Source organism: Balaenoptera musculus, chromosome 11 (genome assembly GCF_009873245.2).
Source record: "Balaenoptera musculus isolate JJ_BM4_2016_0621 chromosome 11, mBalMus1.pri.v3, whole genome shotgun sequence".
Lineage (NCBI taxonomy): Eukaryota > Metazoa > Chordata > Mammalia > Artiodactyla > Balaenopteridae > Balaenoptera > Balaenoptera musculus.
Window position 1 is genome coordinate 98431682 of NC_045795.1, and position 20469 is coordinate 98452150.

General features: G+C 45.1%; 1 protein-coding gene across 3 annotated transcripts in view; it reads right to left on the reverse strand.

Moving 5' to 3' along the window:
• Positions 1-20469, reverse strand: part of VGLL4 (vestigial like family member 4) — a 155078-nt gene that overhangs the window by 32045 nt on the left and 102564 nt on the right. For all 3 annotated transcript variants that reach the window (XM_036867777.1, XM_036867776.1, XM_036867775.1), the window contains one exon: positions 6694-6883. In XM_036867777.1, coding sequence (XP_036723672.1) covers positions 6694-6883 — 190 coding nt within the window. The remainder of the gene's footprint in view (positions 1-6693; positions 6884-20469) is intronic.

Genomic DNA, 20469 nt, shown 5'->3' on the forward strand with positions numbered 1-20469 from the left:
AATCCCATACTCCTAATTTATCCCTCTCCCCACGCCTTTGCCCTTTGGTAACCATAAGTTTGTTTTCTATGTCTGTGAGTCTGTTTCTGTTTTATAAATAAGTTCATTTGTATTATTTTTAGATTTCACATGTAAGTGATATCATATAATATTTGTCTTTCTCTGTCCAACTTACTTCACTTAGTATGATAGTCTCTAGGTCCATCCATGTTGCTGCCAATGGCAATATTTCATTCTTTTTTATGGCTGAGTAATATTCAATGGTATATATGTAGCACATCTTCTTTATCCATTCATCTGTCGATGGACACTTAGGTTGCTTCCATGTCCTGGTTACTGTAAATAGTGCTGCTATGAACATAGGGGTGCATGTGTCTTTTCGAATTAGAGATTTCATCTTTTCTGGATATATGCCCAGGAGTGGGATTGCTGCATCATATGCTAGCTCTAGCTTTAGTTTTTTAAGGAACCTCCATACCGTTTTCCATAGTGGCTGCACCAATTTACATTCCCTCTGGGTCTGGTTTTAAATTGAAATGAGGAATTGCTTCCTCTACTTTCATGAAGTCTGTGGACTAACAGTCCCCTGATAAAGCATGTTCATACACATCCTACTAAAGGTACTAAAGAGATACAGGAAATGGAGAATCACCAAACGGAGCATGATGATGCAGCCAACAATTATGCATATACCTTACAAACTAGATACTCCTGAACCCCTGAGGTACCATCTACACAATCAGTCCCTCTGGGGGAAAAAAATGTCCATTTTAGTCAGTAATCAATAAGGTTTTGGTTTTTTTTTTTTTTTAATAAATTTATTTATTTATTTATTTTGGCTGCGTTGGGTCTTTGTTGCTGCGCATGGGCTTTCTCTGGTTGTGGCAAGCGGGGGCTACTCTTCGTTGCGGTGCGCAGGCTTCTTGTTGCAGTGGCTTCTCTTGTTGTGGAGCATGGGCTCTAGGTGCACGGGCTTCAGTAGTTGCAGCACGTGGGCTCAGTAGTTGTGGCTCGCGGGCTCTAGAGCGCAGGCTCAGTAGTTGTGGCACACGGGCTTAGTTGCTCCGTGGCATGTGGGATCTTCCCAGACCAGGGCTTGAACCTGTGTCCCCTGTGTCGGCAGGTGGATTCTTAACCACTGCGCCACCAGGGAAGCCCAGTTTTGGTTTTTTTTAAACCGAGTTTCTATTACACGCCCAGAACGTAATTTCAAAGGCTTCCTCCAACCTTCTGTCAAGCTGCAAGAATTACTAGTTTTGAGTCTGTTTTTCCCTCTTTTTCTGTTCACTCTTATGGGGTCACGAGGGAAGTGACTGAGACCAAGGGAGAAAAAAAAAAAAAGAATAAGAATAGGAGGTTAAGGGAAGAAGAAAGCAAAGGAGAAAGAAGAAGGAAGAAGAGAAAGGGGAGGAGCAAAGGGAACAGAGGACCCGAGCCTGGAGAACATACTCAAGGATACACCAGAATCGGCTCCATCAGAAAAACTTCAAAGGCATGGCCACAGAAGCAAAGACAACATCAGAGGACATATTTCACACCAGGAAAGGATTTCAAAGGAGCAGCACCAGCGAGAGGGGTCGTGTTTTCTTTCGCCGGGCCGGGCCTCTTCCAGCTTGGACTGTTAACGCCGTCTGGGGCGAGCGTAGCCGTTACAGCACAAGGCCAGGGACCGTGGCTTTGATCTCAGTGTGAGCTTATGGGTTTTGCCCTGTTCTGAGGCCAGGGGCAGCTATTTTGCACATTTATATAGCACTGATCAAAAAGAGGATGCCGCTTCCAACTGGGAAATGAGCTCGAAGAGCACATTCTCTGGATAGTGGGGCTAATTTTCAATTCAACACAGAAATTATTTAGCACCTGCCATGTGCCAGACACTAGAATGGTCAATTGTCACCCTAAATATGTGATGTCCATCTTTAAGATGCAGCTCATCCTGTCTCAGGTGAGATACAGCTGTGACATGATCACGTGATGATTGGTTTCGGTGTCACACACAGCAGGGTTAATCCAGCTCCATCACTTTGGACACGTTATGCTCTCAATTTCTGCTTCTGTAATACACACACACACACCCCATCTTAAAGGGACACATTTACTGTAAGGGTTAAATGAGATAACACACCTAAAGTGTCTGGCATAGGGCCAGTATAGAGTAAGCACTCAATATGCGTTCCCTTCCTCGCACAGGTAACTGAGTGAACACTTCAGCTACAAATCCATCACTCACACACAGAGGTGAAAACTGAAAGCCACCGTAGACTGTACTCTTCAGCACAGAACTCTCACCGGGTTCTACCAGCCAAGTAGTCTCAAAAGCAGTATGAATTTAGCATGTTGTCATACTGCATCAATTGTTAGCCTTCAAGAGTTTTAAATTGTATTACAAATACACAAGATATTACAAATGCACAAGATTATCCACTGCAGCATTACTATTATAAAATATTATCTAAATGTCCAAACAAAGGGGATTAGCTGAACCCACCATGACACATGCATGCAATGGAGTACTACGCAGTTGCAAACAAGGATGAGAAACTGGCATGAAGCGATTTCCACAATACATGGTTGACTGAAAACACCTGAGCTCAAGTGAGTATACAAAGTATGGTACCTTGTGTGTAAGAAAGAAAAGGAATGAGAAAATATTCATGTATCTGCTTACTTTATCAGAAAGACACACAAGAAGGGTAATTGCCTTCAGGGGTAGGGAACAAGAGCAGTGAAGGAGACAGGGAAGGGAATGATACTCCTCTAGTACTTTTAAATGCAGTTTTGACTTTTTTCTTTTCTTTCGGTCTCATTAAGAAATAATTGACAGATGGCACTGTGTAAGTTTAAGGTGTACAGCATAATGACTTCACTTACTTACACGGCAATATGATTACACAGTCTTGACTTTTAGAAGCATGTTAATAGTTTACATATTCAAAAAATGAAATCAACAAGGATGGGAAAAAATCTCCGACTGAGTGCCAACAGAAATTAATTATAGATTGTAATTAACGCAACACTGAAGTGGGGAGGGGAGGTAACTTTTGAAGCCGGTACTTCAAAAGAGGCTACTATTATACCCTCAGCACCAGGGGAAAAAAAACACCAACAAATCTTGAACTCTTTTTAGCAGGTTTGTTTTTCAGAGTGGTACAGGCATAGCAATTCTGAAACTCTTTGAAGTGTACTGTGGGACTGAACACTAAGTAAACGGGTTGAAGTTGTTGGAATCAGAGAGATACAAATATGGAATAGGGGAGGGTGAGGAAGAACTCCGTGGGGTTGGATTACAACTGGAGTATTAAAATGAACTCATGATTCCCTGGCTCTTTCCACAGAGTCTAGAAACCATGCTGTTCAACAGAACTTTCTGTGATGGTAGAAATGTTCTGTGTGTTCTGTCCAACGTGCTAGCCACTAGCCACATGTGGCTACTGAGCTGAAAATGTGGCTACTGCAACTGAGGAACTGATTTTTTAAACTTTATTTAATGTTAAGTGTGATCTGCCACATGCAACTGTGTCTACTGTATTAGACAACTCAAGTCTAGAGGCAATGACACCACAGTTACACTTAGCACCCAGATCTTGGCTTCTAAATACTACTCCCCACTGAAAGGAATTAGGGTCCCCAGGAGAAATGGCCGATTCCATGGCTGAAGCAGGTAAGTTACAAGATGAACATCTGGTCTGCCAGACAATAAGAAAGTGTTCAAAAAAGGGGTGGGGGGGGAAGGCATGTAAGAAGGACACATGAGTCAGTTGAAGGGGCTCTTATCTGCCACATCAGGGACAGCTCAACTAACCAAATAAAACAGTAATCCCTGAGTCCATATGGATGATAGACAGGGGGAAGGGAGAGCTCTTCCTCACCAGATCACACTTGAATACCAAGGTCGTAGAAAAAATTACTTACTGACATTTCCACAAGACGAATCCCACTCTACCCCTTGCCTCATACCTTAATCTACTTTATTTCTATGGCAGATAGAGTACTTTTCAACTCCCAAATAAGACATTCATGTTCTTAACACTTAGGGAACAAAACAAAAAAACTTCTCAGGGTCACCCTTTCAATAAGAAAATAAAGAGTTCAAATGACCCAGGAATCCTCAATTTCCAAGTTCTGGAGAAATCACTAGGCAAACCTCTTCTCTCTCCCCCTCCTCCCCGAATCAAATCAAATGAAAGTTAGTCATACTCTGTAGCTTCCTACCCTGGCTCAATCTCTCCATCTCTCTACTGGAAAATATCTCAATATGATGGTTATAGTGAAATGCAGCCAAAGCATGCATCTCTGAGACCCTCTTCATATGTATCTGTAATTTAGTATAGAAAGTTTCTTGGATATCTTAAATAAAAAGGAGGGGACACACTATAGTGCAAATAGGAAACATTTCATCAAATCAAACAATGCACTTAAGTACCCTAACCCATGAAGAAGTAAGAGGTGCAGCATCTTTTAAACCTGCCTGTGAAACTGGTCATTCAGCGCTTAGAAAACACACGCGGAAACATCAGTAACGTTACTGAGATGAGGAATCAACCTGCGGCGAACAAATGACACTGCCCACCTTTCCTCTCTGAGTCCAGGGAGTTGGCCCAGGGGGTGCTGCCGTTTCTGTTTTTCTAAACCTGTGCATGATGACCTCCACTGTGAGTTGCACGTGAACTCTGCAGTTCTATTTCTATTACTTACACTTTAAATTATTTACAGTGTCATCACAGAGCTGTGCATCGAGGTCACATTTGTTAACCACCCAAGGAGTTACAAAATCATTCTCTAAATGCTTTGACATTCTAATAATACTAATAATGACGAAAGCTCCGCTTATTATTTGCCGGGCACTGCACTAAGCACTTACCATCATCCTTTGAGGAAGGAACCACTATTACTCCCATTGAAAGATAAGGAAGCTGGGATGCGAACACAGACATTATGACTTTGGAACATTACATTCACTGTAACAGTGCTCTTATTCCCTATCATTACCGGTATCTGAACAATGGACTCATTAATAACAAAAGCAGTAACTGTCATCAACTGACTACTGTACGGTGCCCGACTCCTTGCGTATTTCCACTCTACTGCTCACAACAGCTCTACACATGAACTGTCAGCGCTGCCATTTTACAGAGAAGGATATCGGGCCCAGATAAATTAAGTGATCGTCCAAGGCCACAAAGATGCTAAGTGGCAGAATTGGGATTTAAACTAAGGCATGTTTGATCACAAAACCTACTTATCTCAGAGCCACCTCCCCCTTTCTTCATTAAAAAAAAAAAAAAAAAAAAAAGAGCGAGAGAGAGAAAAGAAAAAAAAAAAAAAAAAAAAGGACCAAATGTCTCTTATTTGGGTTTGGAGAGAGGAAGAGATTCCTAGTAACAAAAGAATGAACTCCAAACAGTTGGACGCCCAGGATCTAAATTATGAGCCTCTCCCTCTTTGCGAGAGGTCATTGTTTTGCAGAGCCTTGCTGCTGGATTCCTGATCGTAGCAAATTCCAGGGCTCCAGACTGCAGGCTCAGCCTCTGACTAACACTACAGTGATTTACTGAGGATGGATAAATACCGCTGTCAGTATGTCTTATGACTACACACACAGGCCAGCGCGCTGGAATGCCGGCAATGCCGAGGGCTGCTGGCGCGCCCGGCCCCCTCGAACCGTGCTAGGTCCCCGCCTCCAGCGAGGAGCCTGGACTAGGAGCTCCACGTTCCTGCCAGAAACGGGAGCATCCTCGAAGAACTGGGGATGGCCGAGCATCCTGAGTAATCACTACACAGTAACTCACGTGTGGGGAGGAGAAAGGAGCAGGGCCTTTTACCCTGACAGACAGCGCTGCTCCTTCCGGCCGTCAGAGCGGCCTCCGCCCTCTGCCAAGAGCCCAGACTACCCACCGGCCGCCCAAGCGCCAGGCCAGCCTCCCCGCGCGGCTGCCTGGGGGGCTCCGCGTCCGCCAAACCTCCGGAGAAGCATCCGCTCCCTCCGCGAGGCGTGCGTGTGAGAAACACAACGAGGGAGCCCAGGTACAGCGCGCCGGTTTCCAAATACAAACGTGGTGATGCCGCATCGGGTCACGGAACTTTCATCTCAACAAGGGAGGACACTGAGGCGCAGGGAGCTGAAGCAACTCGCGCAGAGGCCGCAGGCGCGGGCGGCGATGGAAGAGCAGGGCCGCCGCCCGGGCACCGCTCCTCTGTGCGCGGGACGAGGCTCCCTCAGCCGTGCGGAGCAGCCCCGCATCCCCAGCACGAAAAGCACCCTCCCCACCGTGGGACACACAGCTGCGGCTGCACACCTACCTCTCAGGCTGCACAACTGGGGCTCCTGAGCCAACATTTCGCGGCGGTGGCCCGGCGCTCGCCCCTTCGGCCACTGCCCCGGCCCCTAAGGACACTCGGCGGGGACCGGTCCCCCGCGCAAGCAGCCGGCAGTGACCAGGCAAGAGAAGCCAAGGCTTCCAGACAACGTCCCCAAGCCGCTCTGGGGAAAAGTAGCTCCTCTGGGGAACACACTCGAACGGCCGCACACGTGCGTCGGAAGGAGATGAGAGGTCACCTCTCCTGGCGTTATTAACACCGGTTTAATGCCCGCTCCCAGCGGGGGAGTAGCGGGCATCTCTCCCCTTCCGAGTCAGCGGCACAGACTGGCAAGAGGACCGTGGCCCAGGACCCGCTTCAAGGGGGGGGGGCACTTACAGGTGGGGGGCGAAGATGCGACTCATCTTGGAAGCATGGTCACTTTCACAGTCCAGCTCGTCGTCGCCGGGCTCCACGGTGAACTTCCTCTTGCTGGGACTGATGGGCGGGGGCCCCGTGCGGTGACTAGTGAGGGCCGAGGCCACGGGCAGGGTCTGCAGCCGGGGCTCCCCCCTGAGAGCAGCTTCACCTGAGCAGAGAGAGAGAGACACGTGTCACCAAGCAGGAGACACGCCCCCACCCCGGCCCCTCGCAAAACGACTCCCGGGGGAAAGTTTCTGGCAACGGGACGGGCTGCCATTCTCAAAACGCGCCCGGGCCCCAGGCAGCTGCCAAGCGTGAGCCCTTCTACATAAACATGGTTTCCCAGCACAGTCGCTCTTTTCTCCCCCAGCGTTATTGAGATATCACTGACATATATCACTGTGTCAGTTTAAGATGAACAACGTGTTGATTTGATACACTTATATATTGCAAAACGTTACCACCAGAGCTAACACCTCCATCACGTCACATACCTACCATTTCTTCAATAACTTTTTAGGGGAGAGTTTAAAATAAAAAGTTGCAATAAGGTAACTGGGGACAGAGGGAGTATCAACCATAAACCATCTCAAAAGTTAACCGAAAACAACAGAGGTCTTTTGATTTGTGGGTATTCAACTGCATACCTGTAACAGTATGATGACCTAACCGTGGGTTCATTAAACCACTTAACTCACTTTTCTTGCGTGTTACACTTTTATTATGTCTTTGGTATGTTACTTTTTTTAAGAATGAGGAAAATTTATGGGTTAATAGTTCACGTTTGCCCCCAACGTTAAAACAAACAAAAATACATTGTTTAATGGGAAATACATATTTTTTTCTTACGATACACTAAAAATGGCATGTTAAAAATATGATTATTATCAGCACTAAGTTTCTGTGGATAATTTGTCACCAGCTTAATGCACATGTGCTGTTCTCAAAATATTTTCAAAGTCAGACACATCAGAGTTCACATTTTGATCTGATTCGACATCTTGCTGTTTTTCATTCCCGTTTTAGAAAGGCTTTGTGCGAAGAGATAACTTTGTGCCTTGTTATGAATTAAAATAAGCATAACCTTTCATTACAAGAATGGTTATATACTTTCTAAAATTTATAAGCAAGAGTAATAGTTACTTTAAGAGAAAAAAACATCAAGCTTTCTAAGTCATGGGGGGGCGGTGAGTACCTAAAATTTTCACAAATAATAACCTGTTTGTTGTGCTTTCCATATTGGCCTCTAAGGCCTGACCAATTTTGTTTCCACTTGGTCACAATCTGAGAGTCACATTAGGATAAAGTCGACTTCATCTGAGGCCTGTGGTACCTAAGAAAGGAAATCTTTGTTTGCCACCACTAATTTTCATATCGTCACAGAATGCGTGGACAGTTTTACCAGCAGTTTGCTTCACACACTTACGACAAATACGATTTTGTTAGGGAAAGGAGGGAAAAATGCCTTCTTAATGTTTACCAGGAAAAATAAAAATTTTGCCAATTTAGTCAGCAAGGTATAAACTAGCAAATATACAGTCACCCATAATACACCTCCAGTCAGGATTTCTTTTAAGGATTCTGGCCCCAAAGCAAACTGGAACTTTCCATTTTAAATGAAACATCTAAAAAGCAAGCCCTAGGCTGGCCTGCTACACTCAGAAACTCAGTAGGATTTTGGTTGACCTCTACTTCCTATTAAGTCATTTTTGGTTTAAACAAACAAACAAACAGCAGTGCTAATATTTGTACCTTAATAAATTAGAAAATATCCTTTCTAAATCTGCCCCTCCTTCTCATTCTCTCCTTCCCCACAGAGCATCAGTAAGCCGGTTAACTTCTGGAGGAGCCCTGGTGATACCCTGAGAAACCCAACAACTGCAAATCAAGCCTCATCCACGAGGCACAGCGCCAGCGCACCCCCCATCCAGTGTTCCTCCACATCCTTGGCAGGATCAGTGGGATGAGGGGAACTGTGTGGACCCCTGGGCTTTGGGAGCCATTTCATCGGATGCCAGATGTGTGGCAATGACAGTTGCCATGGAAAATCGCCACCACATCAACGGAGTCGAATCACCCCAAAAAAGGAGGAGTCACTGATTACACAAGCAATCACTGTTACGTGAAGAGCAAACCTCTTGGGATAAGGATAACGTTCCTGCTTCCCTCCCCAATTTCCATCCTCGTACAAGTTCTTGGGCTTGTTTGCATTTAAGTTCATCAAATGGAGGCATTGCTTAAGACTGAATTGCTGGTGTCTGGCAGAGAAAGTCCACAGGAATTCTTTGAAAACACTGGAGATTGGTAACCTGGCGGGTAAAGGACCCACGAAGGAACCACAGGTGGTCCTCCTCCCCTGGGGGGAAGGGGGGCTCCTCTAGAGATGATGGGGACATGCATGCCGTGAGTGCTGGATTCCCTGGTGTGACAGATGGAGTCACCTACTCAGGGTCACACATGAACAGGTTAACGGTAGCAAGAACCATGCCCTCTGCCTATCAGGCTAACACCTCCTCCTAAACACTGTGCAAGCCCCACACATGGCTCAGCACAAAGGAACCAGGGGCACAAGGAAAAGAGCCACAGTTAGAAGGGCAGGCAGGTCTGCTCAGTTACACGCCTTCATTCATCTCCGGGCCCCCCTGGAGAGGGCCCTGGCCCAACATGGGGTATCGTAGAGCAGGATTTGCTGTTGTCAGTGTGTACGTAGCAAAACAAGGTTAAAATTATTTTAGTAAAACTGAGGAGTACATTTTAAAAAATTATTTATTTTAATTTATTTTTGGCCGCATTGAGTCTTTGTTGCTGTACGTGGGCTTTCTCTAGTTGCGGCGAGCGGGGGCTACTCTTTGTTGTGGTGCGCGGGCTTCTCATTGCGGTGGCTTCTCTTGCTGCGGAGCACGGGCTCTAGGCGCGCGGGCTTCAGTAGCTGTGGCTCACGGGCTCTAGAGCGCAGGCTCAGTAGTTGTGGCTCACAGGCTTAGTTTGCTCTGCGGCATGTGGGATCTTTCCGGACCAGGGCTCGAACCTGTGTCCCCTGCACTGGAGGGCAGATTCTTATCCACTGCGCCAACAGAGAAGCCCGAGGAGTATATTTGATCTGGGAGTCAAGGCACCTGTGGGATACCCTCCCTTTATTTAGAAACAGGCAAATATGGGCACGCACTTCCCCCCTCCGGGCCTCTATCCAACAGGGGACGGACTAGCTAATATCTCATATTCCTTCAGACCCAATTCTATGGTCCACAATCCTGTAATCAATTAAGTAACCAACCAACCAACCAACATTTACTATGAAATTATTACTTGTGAAATACTGAACTAAGACATCAAAACCCAAAGTACGTACCTCAGATCTTATATGTAAAAAAAAAAAAAAAAAAAGTGAATCCATGGTCAAATAAATTTGGAAACCACAAGATTAAATAATTTTCCCAGGAGTTCCTTCTTGTCTTCAATGCATGTGTCTGTCAGTTTCCAAGACAGAAACACAGCAGTGCTGCCTTCAATCACCCCACCCCCAATTCATCCTACACCTTCTGTAGACACAGCCTTCCAAGGCTCCGTTGTGAGCACATCACCCCATCCTTACCCAAACAGCCAGGAGCTTGCCAGTTACTGATAAAACACTATCCAGACTGCTTCAGCATTCAAAGTCAACATCTGGTCCCAGCTATGTTTCCGATCTGTGTTCCTAGTATTCCTCTTTCTAAGCTCTGAAAATTTCAGCCCTAAAAGTTAAACTAGACGAGTCACCATTCCACAGAGAACTAAATATCTTTACTCAGGTTCTTCCCCTAATCTTCTTGTGTTGAATCCTACACATCCTGCAAAGGCCACTTAAAATGCCACCTCCGTCAGGTTGCCTTCCTTGATTCCTCAATCTGAAAGTCATCTCTTTTCCTGAATACCCACAGAAATGTATCACTATGGCCCTTCCCTTCCCACTTTGTTCTGTGCCCCTTGAAGTAAGGGACATTTTATTCATTTTCTATCCTTAGAACACAGAGCACAATATATTCCATGCAGCAGATGGTTAGTATACACTGACAATGAGTAAATGAGGCAAGGGGTGCCCAGGTTATAGAGTTTTGAGGTATGTTAAAGATAAAAGATAACGTAGAATAAGGAATTTTTAAAGATCTATTTAAGGATATATTCATATAAAGAACTCATACAACTCAACAATAGAAAGATAACCCGATTTAAAAATAGGAAAGTATCTGACAAGAACTTGCTCCGAAGAAGAGAATGGCCAAGAAGCACAAGGAAAGATCTTCAACATCACTAGACGTCAGGGAAACACAAAACAGAACCACAATGAGACACCACCTCGCAGCCACTAGGAGGGCTAGGATGAAAAGACAGAGGACAAGTGTTGATGAGGGTGTGGAGAGATTAGAACCCTTGTGTCTTCCTGGAGCAAATGTGAAATGTGCAGGTGCTGGGGAAAACCACTTGGGGCAGTTCCTCAAATGGTTAAACACAGACCCAGCAACTACTCTCCCAGGTATATATCCAAAAGAAATGAAAACATATACTCACATAAAACTTATACATGAATGTTCATAGCAACATTATTCATTATAGCCCCAAACCCAAATATCCATCAACAATGAGCAGATATAAAAAATGTGGTATATCCATACGATGGAATGTTATTCAGCTACAAGAAGGAATGAAGTACTGGTTCATGCTACGACACGGATGGACCTAGAAAACAGTATGCTGAGTGAAAGAAGCCAACACAAAAGCCCACATGCCATCGGGTTCCATTTTATGGAACGTCCAGGAAAGGCAAATGCATAGAGACAGAAAGTAGATTAGTGGTTGCTGGGGGCTGGGAGAAGTGAGGGGTGAGACATGGCTGCTACTGGGGGCAGGGTTTCTCTTGGGGGTGATAAGAAAATGCTCTAAAATTTATTGTGGTGAAGGTTGCATAGCTCTGTGAATACACTAAAATCCACTGAATTGTATACTTTAAATGGGTGAATTGCACGGTAATGTGAATTATATTTCAATAAAGCTGTATTTATCAGTAGATGAAAGAAGATCCCAGTATTACGAGATCCTTTTCTCTCTCAGGTTTTTCCACAATTAACTGTTAAATAAGAACAAGCATCCATTAATTTTCCCTGAAATAAAAATAAACCTTTTGTTATTATACCTATATCTCTCTGTCAGTCAGATAATTTTCTAAATATTTATCAAGTTAAAACAAATCAAAGCATAAGTGCTTGAGGTTATGTAGGCACTTGGATTCATCAGAGTCCTATTAAGCTCCAGCTCAGCTTTTAATCAGATTGTGTTTGAGTGTCTATTACATGCCAAAGGCTGTGCAAAGTGCTGTCAGAAAAACAAATGATGAAACTTATACAGACCCTGACCACAAGCAGGGAAGGAAAAAAAATACACACCAAAAGGAACTTATCTTGGTGTATAAAAGACTTCTTTCTTTTGTGCTCATGTGTATTCTAAATCTCACAATGGTTTGGTAATTGAAAAAGGAGAAATGATCTTTCTTTGTCAAGAACAAACAAGAGGAGGGAGTTTGAGCTGAGGAACCCAGTATTTTACATTTCTCGAGTTGGCTTAGCTACAATTGTCAATTTAACTTTTTTTTTTTAAGTTACAATTATAACTAAAGAAGCTCAACTTTTAAAATGTATTTGGCCTTTTAAACAGAAGATAATCTTATCCAGGTATGTGATGCTGAAGAACAATGCCTAATGGATACAAAAAATTGACTTAATTGCTGTTTTTAGTCATGGTAGCTGTTCTAGTATATGGATCAAAAATATTCCTTAAATGTTTCTCCCAAGTTTGAAGATGAGCAAGGATCTGGGCCCAAGATTTCACAAGAATCAGCATATATTAATTTCAATTTAAAAAAGTTTAAAAGAGAGAAAAAGAAAACCACTTAGCTTTATGATGTGCTATATAATGATTCTGCTGAAATATTAGAAGGAAAATCCTGCTTTCAAAGTCAGAAATGGAGTAGGAGAAGAGAGACCAAGGCAGAGGGATGAGACCCAGGAATCTGCAGCCTCGTTTCAGAATCCCATTCTTGCCATATTTAAAAGCTTCTAAGACTCCTTATTTCCTACATTATAATACAGCTAAAACTGAAGTTTGTCTACCATCAAGTGGCATATTTTGATAGGACTGTTTTTCTTTGGCGGACATGACACAGTGGTTCATCTTAGACTGGACCCAATACAGAACCTGACTGGAGGGCCTTCAAAACAGCACCTGTCTCTTCAGCCTTGATTTCTTCATTTGTAAAATTCAGTGGTTCCATTAGCTCATCTTGAAGGCCTACCTTTGCTTCTCAAATCTACATTCTCCATAAGGTACATCTTCCAAAGGTGGTTGATAGAGAAATAGTGAACTTTTACAGGACACCCTCGACATGGTGGGAGCAAAAGCTGGTTCAACTAAGAACTCCTGACTAAGAGTTCCCCTCATAATTGAAGGAGATTTAGTTAAAAACCAAGCACCCTTCTCAGCCCCAGTGTCCCAGCTTCATTTACTTATTCCAATGCTACGAGAAAGTCCTTAGTCAACTGAAGCCTGAGATAAATGCAATGTGGTCCACAGAGAGCAGACTTGACTTTTACTGAGCTGAACGGCGGAGACTAAGACCTTCACCACGGAGAGGAGACAACTGATCCGGTTTCAGAGGGACGGACGGGTCCCGGGACAAAGCAGGGGCCGCGTCAGAGCCCGGCTCAACCCCCGTCACGACGCCTCCACCAGCTCTGTGGGCCAAAGGCCAGACAGGGATTTGTGGCTGCACTTGAGGTGGGCATGACTCGGGGGAAATTAATCAAAATAAGGGCATGTATTGTCGTTTTATGGAGGTAGACAGCACAAGGCTGAAATGACAATGTCTGTGTTTATGGGAAAGGGGAAGGGACAGCTATACTAAGGGGTCTCCTGCTATAACTTCTAAGGATTTTTCACAAAAATCTCTATGCCTTGCCCAACGGAGAGTTTTCTGCCACAATTTAAATCTCTGCTGTGTCCAAGATTTTATGTTCTACTCTCCTCCTCACCCCTTTTATTGTTTCTAAACCTAAACCAAAGAAGTAAAACCACGGCTCAGTCCCCCAAGCCAGCTGCCCAGCAATGGGATCCGCCTCTTGTCTGACCACAGCCCACGGCGACAGACTGACATCACCCTGCTGGCAGGGGAGCACCTGATAAAACAAACGCACTCTACATTTCACAACCCATCTCCCATCTCACAAGCCCCGGCAGCCGGGGCCTATTCATTTTCTTTCAAAGAATACTTCTTTGTCTCACGGACCAGCAGCTGGGGAGAAGACAGAGAAGTCAACCTCTTTCAAACAGTCCAACTTGTGGCTATTCTTGACTTTTTTCAAAGGAAGGCTGTTAGGCAATACGATGAAACCCAGGAGAGCCAGCAGAGATAAAAGATGTGACGTAGCGTCTGCCAGCGGCACAAGGATTTCATGGACTCTACAACTCAGTGACGGAGCCCCCTCCCACCTCCGCTCGGGGTGCCCCACCAAGTGCCCTCCCCACTGTCACCCTAGACTCACGGCTCTAAACCTGCAGCCCGATCGTGCATCTGGAGGCCAAACCTCAGCTAAAGGTCACTCTTGTCCAGTCAGCCAGGGTCAGGGGGCTCAGGGGAGGCTATGCCAGACCCCCGAACTGAGCTTAGTTTGAGCAGCTCTCACCTTTTCTTTAGAGCAATGAGATTGTTGAGAGAGAGAAAAAAAACAAAACAACCACAACCTGTATGACTCACTGCTAATAATATAATTAAGGATAACAACACCACAGTAAAATTTGTGGAATTGAAACACACACTGTTTTAATTAGAATTTCAAGTACTCCAGATAATCTTGTAGACATTACACTTTGTCAGAGCTTTCGTCTATCTTATATCAGCATATTTTATTTTAAAAGCATTTAAAAATCTGAGCTGGTATTCTGGGTTTTCCTGACTATAGTCCTATAAGGGAAGAGAGGAAGAATAACTCTCATCCTGCAACCAAGGAAATTAATGTTTCAAGAATGGGTGAAAGGGGGCTTCCCTGGTGGCGCAGTGGTTGGGAGTCTGCCTGCCAGTGCAGGGGACACGGGTTCGAGCCCTGGTCTGGGAAGATCCCACATGCCGCGGAGCAACTGGGCCCGTGAGCCACAACTACTGAGCCTGCGCGTCTGGAGCCTGTGCTCCGCAACAAGAGAGGCCGCGATAGTGAGAGGCCCACGCACCACAATGAAGAGTGGCCCCCACTCGCCGCAACTAGAGAAAGCCCTCGCACAGAAACGAAGACCCAACACAGCCAAAAATAAATAAATAAATAAAAAGCCTCAGCCTTTTAAAAAAAAAAAGAATGGGTGAAGGGACTTCCCTGGTGGTCCAGTGGGTAAGAATCCATCTTGCAACGCAGAGGATGCCAATTTGACCCCTGGTCGGGTAACTAAGATCCCACGTGCCGTGGGGCAACAAAGAGCCTGCGTGCCACAACTAAGACCCAACACAGCAAAATAAATAAATATTAAAAAAAATAATAATAATGGGTGAATAGCTCAAGTCACAAAACTGATTAATAGAAGGGCTGGAAGGAGAAACCTGGCATTTCGATTTCCCAGCTTTCATATCTTTCTAGCTATGCAGGATGCTTTACAGGTTAAGGAAAAGTAGTGGGAAGAAGACACTTGAAGGGAGGAAGTAGGAAAGAGAGTGGAAGGGAAGGGAGAGGACGAGGAGGGATGCAGGGTGAGGGCGGAAAGGGGGACTTATGGGCTGAACTGTGCCCCCCAAATTCATATGTTGCAATCCTAACCCCAGTACTCAGAATGTGACTGTATGTAGAGATAGGGTCCTATGGGTGGGCCCCAATCCAACAGGACCGATGTCCTTATAAGAGGAGATTAGGACACAGACAAGTACACACACAGAGGAAAGACCATGAAAACATGAAGACGGACATCTACGAGCCAAGAGGAGGGGCCTCAGGAGAAACCAACCCTGCCGACACCTTGATCTCAAAGTCCAGCCTCCAAAACTGTGAGAATAGATGCCTGCTATGTAAGCCCCCAGTCTGGGGTACTCTGATCCCACAGCCCCAGCTAACTAACATAAGGAGGGAAGAAAGGGAAGAAGCAGGGAAGGCAGGGATAGGGCTGAAACTTGGGTCTGACACAAAGGATAAAGCTCTTCACTTTGGGACCAAACAGCTTCCACCGCTTGGTCTATCCTGACTGACCTAATCCAGTGGGACTGGTCGAGATGGAAGTTATTTTTTTTTTTAATTTTTTTTATTGTGGTAAAAGTCACAAAATATAAAACATACTATTTTAACCTTATTTAACTGTAGAGTTCAGTGGCACTAAGTGCATTCACATTGTTGTGCAGCTCTCACCATCATCCATCTCCTGAATTTTTCACCTTCCTAAACTGAAACTCTGTCCCCATTAAACACTAACTCCCCATTCCCCGCCCCCAACCCCCGGCACCAGGCATCTACCAATGTACTTTCCGACTCTATGAGTTTGACTATTCTAGGTACCTCATATAAGTGGAGAAATGGAAGCAATTTAACGCCTGGAGGCCACTTCCGGATTAGAACCTGCCCAGGAGGGGAGAAGACCAATGGGCTGGCACAGAAAGCAAGGGGACTCCTGGCTCAGTACCAGGAAAAGTGCAGAGAGACTCAGGCTGTGTCTCGGCGAGAACAAACGCACAGGAGAGACCAGGGCTCCCTCCGGAAAGCACAGGTGAAGCGGAGGGTCCAGGAGACCAGGTGGGGGTCTCACCCAGGCTGCTCCCAGGCAGTGCCGAAGCTGCCGGTGTGCCAGGGGTGGACAGTGTAGACAGTTCCTAATGGTTTTAAACACCTGTAATTCTCCAGGGGCAAGAGGAGAAAGGGTAAAAAGATAATCCCAAAGAAATGGTAAGATGCCTAAAATTCCCAATATCCATTCTAAATACACACTAAGATGTTTTAATAAGGTGAAGAGAAAGGTTAACCTGATATCAAAAAGCACTAACTGAAAATATTTTAAAGTAAATTAAAAATTGTTATATTCGCATCCATATGTTGCTATTCATTGAATTAGCAAGTTCTACATCATTTAAAATAACTGTGTTGTGCTAAGGGTTTAAAAAAAAAATCCGTGCAATCTCATTGACCCTACTGAGTTCACTTTATACCTGAACTGTATCTTCATAGATTATGTAATACTAACCTGGGTGAAATTATCACAAAGTAAGAGAACTCAAATTAATCTTACTATCTGTATCATCTATACATAGATACCACATATATATCATCTCAGCTTAAAGAAAATTTCAGGTACCTAACAGTGAGATAATCAGGCTGAAGAGCCACAGATCTCAGTGTTAGGGTGGGTTTTGGCTTCATAAATCATAACTGGGATTTAATAGGATTGAACACCCGTTCGCATCCCTGGTTTCCTGAGCCAGACCTAGTAACCACACCGGCTTCTGTTCTTGGTCCTCGAACCCCAGACTGTGGCTCTGATGGGAACTGCAGAGGGTTCAGAGTAAATCAGAGAAGCTGAGCCTCAAAGTACAAGCCCTACTTTTACTGTATGGTGTCTGTCTGGATATTAGAACATCAGTACAGTGAGTCACACGCCCTCACATGTCCCTGTCTGAGGCCCCAGCACTGACACATGACCTGTGAACCCCAAGGAGATAAGAGCAGTCCAAGTACCTTGGATGCCAAGTGCACAGAACCCTCCTTAATGGAAAAGACTCTCTAAGCCCGCCAGAAATTCTTCACTATGTTTACTAGCAAATCTACTTTTGTAACATGTTTCTGTTAATAAAAAAGAGGAGAATTATGACAGCAAAGTGTCTGCAGGTGGTATTGGAATCAGGCACTCTGCTGGGGACTCGACTTTCTTTCGAGTAGAGCTTACAGAAGGAATCGCTGAATGACGTGAAGCAAGAAAAAGAGGCTGTCCTAACCTCTTCAAGAGGAGAGCCACCTGGGGAAGGTACCACCTCTTCAATGTATTGTATAAGTAGGTAAAAATACCCTAAGCAACTCCCTCTTCCAGCCCTTTGGCATGCAACAGGTTAAACATCTAAGGTAACAGGCTAGTATCAGCACTGTCAAAACACTCTTAAATTTAAGGGAATTCTAGAGGGTATGACCAGGGCCGGGGGCCCTGGGAGGGTTGAACCTAAGAATCAGTCACTGACCACTGAAGGAGGAAAAAGAGAGAGAGTTTGGGGAGTGGAAGGAGAGACTGGAAAACTAATCTTTCCTTCCTCTGACCTCCCATCACACTGACCCTCTAGAATGGACTTCTCACACCCTGGCTACTCTCAAGCTTGCCTGGGTCCCACTCCTCTTTATCCCACCTGCGTGTGGTCAGAGTGTGGCCCCGTGACTCGTTTCTGTGTCCCCGACCATGCTGGCCCAGTGCAGAGAGACGTGGTGGGCTTTGGGATCAAAGGTGTGATCTTGGCAAAGTCTCTTCGTCTCTCTTGAGCCTCTATTTCTTCATCTACCTTGAGAGCTTTTTTTGTGAGAACCAGTGAAAACTTCCAGGAAGTTCCCAGCCCTGCACGGGCCATCTGTTACTATACCATCTGTTCAATTCCATCCTTTGATACGACTCCCATCCAGAGGATGAAATGATGGGGGCAAAGGAACTTCTCCAGGGTCGCTCCCACTGTTCACGAGAGGTTAGCACATGCACAGGTTCCACCAACTAGTCGAAAATCAGACACAGTGCCGGGAGCACAGGTCAGTGACCTTCCAAACCTGCTCCACCAAGAGCCGGTGGGAGATCTCGGGGCAGCTACCTGACTGCCTGTGACTGTTTCCACGTGTGTGAAAAGGACCACGTGAACCCACACGGAGGCCCAGATCTATCTTAAGGGTTAAACAGGACACTTGGCACAGTGCCAGGTGCTCTAGTGCCCCTCCCCCCCCCACAGGCTCCCCCTCCCCCAACACACACAGGCTCCCCTCGTTCGCTTGTTTCCAGATGCCTTTCCCCCCACTAGAATTCCTCCTGACCAATTCAGTCATCTCCACTTTCAACATGCAATCGCAAGGCGGCCTGCCGCCCAGGAGCACCTCTTCTGACGCCACCGCTGGAGTCTGCCCGGCTCCAGCTCCCAAACTACAGATTTTTGAGCCATACCATCGTGTTTGCTGCTGTCTCTCCAGAGACAGACAGGCAGTCTTGTTCTCTGCAATATATTCTAGTCCAGACCTGGAGGAATAAGATGAGGCTCCCAGGAACCAACTCAGAATTCATACATAAACTGGCATATGAACTCCTGAAGGCCACAGATGGGCCAGCCTACCCCAAACACGGAATCTCACATCAGCTCCAAACCCCTTCCAGCGTGGAAGCCGGCAGGTCGCTGAGACATGACAAACATCCTAAGTCCGACATCTCAGAACGCCATTCTGCCAACCCACAGAGAGGCAGCAACCCACTGTATTACTTATTGCTGCTCAGTGGGCTGGTTTCAGAAGCCAGAGTGATGTTTCCAAGGATTAAAATAGGACACAAAGTTCAAAGACTCCACAATACTGAGAGTGAAAGCAGCACTGGGCACTCAGGCACACACGTGATCCGAGGGCCTAATCACCGTGAAGACTGGTAAAAGGAGCCAGTTAAAGCAGGATTTTGTCAGCCTTATCACTCAAAGAGCCAAGTGCCCAAGTACATAAGTTTATTTTTTCCAATTCTTAAAATAATTTTAAAGCTACCGAAAAGATTAATAAGTGAACATCCCATTCCCTTCCCCTTGATTCATTTCGTCTGTCTACACACATGCACCTTTTAAACTATAATTGCTATAATTTTTAAGGTACCTTGCAGGCATCATATCATACCCCAAATACTTCAAGTGTCTTCTACTAGTGAAGGCACTCTCCTTCACAGACACAGAACCGTCATCACACCCAAGAAAATTAAAGTTGATATATCATCATTATCTAATATCCAATCCAGGTTCAAATTTCCTCAACTGAACTATCTCTTTTGGGGGGAGGTAGTGGAGAGAATCCAGGATCCAATCAAGAATCACACATTGGTCGATGAAGTCGCTGCATCTCTTTATTTTATTTTTTTTCATTTGTGGAATATTTTTTTAAAAACATCTTTATTGGAGTATAATTGCTTTACAATGTGTTGTGTTACTTTCTGCTGCGTAACAAAGTGGATCAGCTATATGTATACATATATCCCCATATCTCCTCCCTCTTGCATCTCCCTCCCACCCTCCCTATCCCACCCCTCTAGGTGGTCGCAAAGCACAAAGCTGGCCTCCCTGTGCTATGCAGCTGCTTCCCACTAGCTATCTATTTTACATTTGGTAGTGTATATATCCCAATGCCACTATCTCACTTCATCCCAGCTTACCCTTCCCCCTCCCCATGACCTTAAGTCCATTCTCTACGTCTGCATCTTTATTCCTGTCCTGTCCCTAGGTCCATCAGAACTTTAGATTCCACATATATGCGTTAGCATATGGTATTTGTTTTTCTCTTTCTGACTTACTTCACTCTGTATGACAGACTCTAGGTCCATCCACCTCACTACAAGTAACTCAATTTCATTCCTCTTTATGGCTGAGTAATATTCCATTGTATATATGTGCCACATCTTCTTTATCCATTCATCTGTTGATGGACACTTACATTGCTTCCATGTCCTGATTATTGTAAATAGTGTTGCAATGAACATTGTGGTACATGTCTCTTTTTGAAGTAT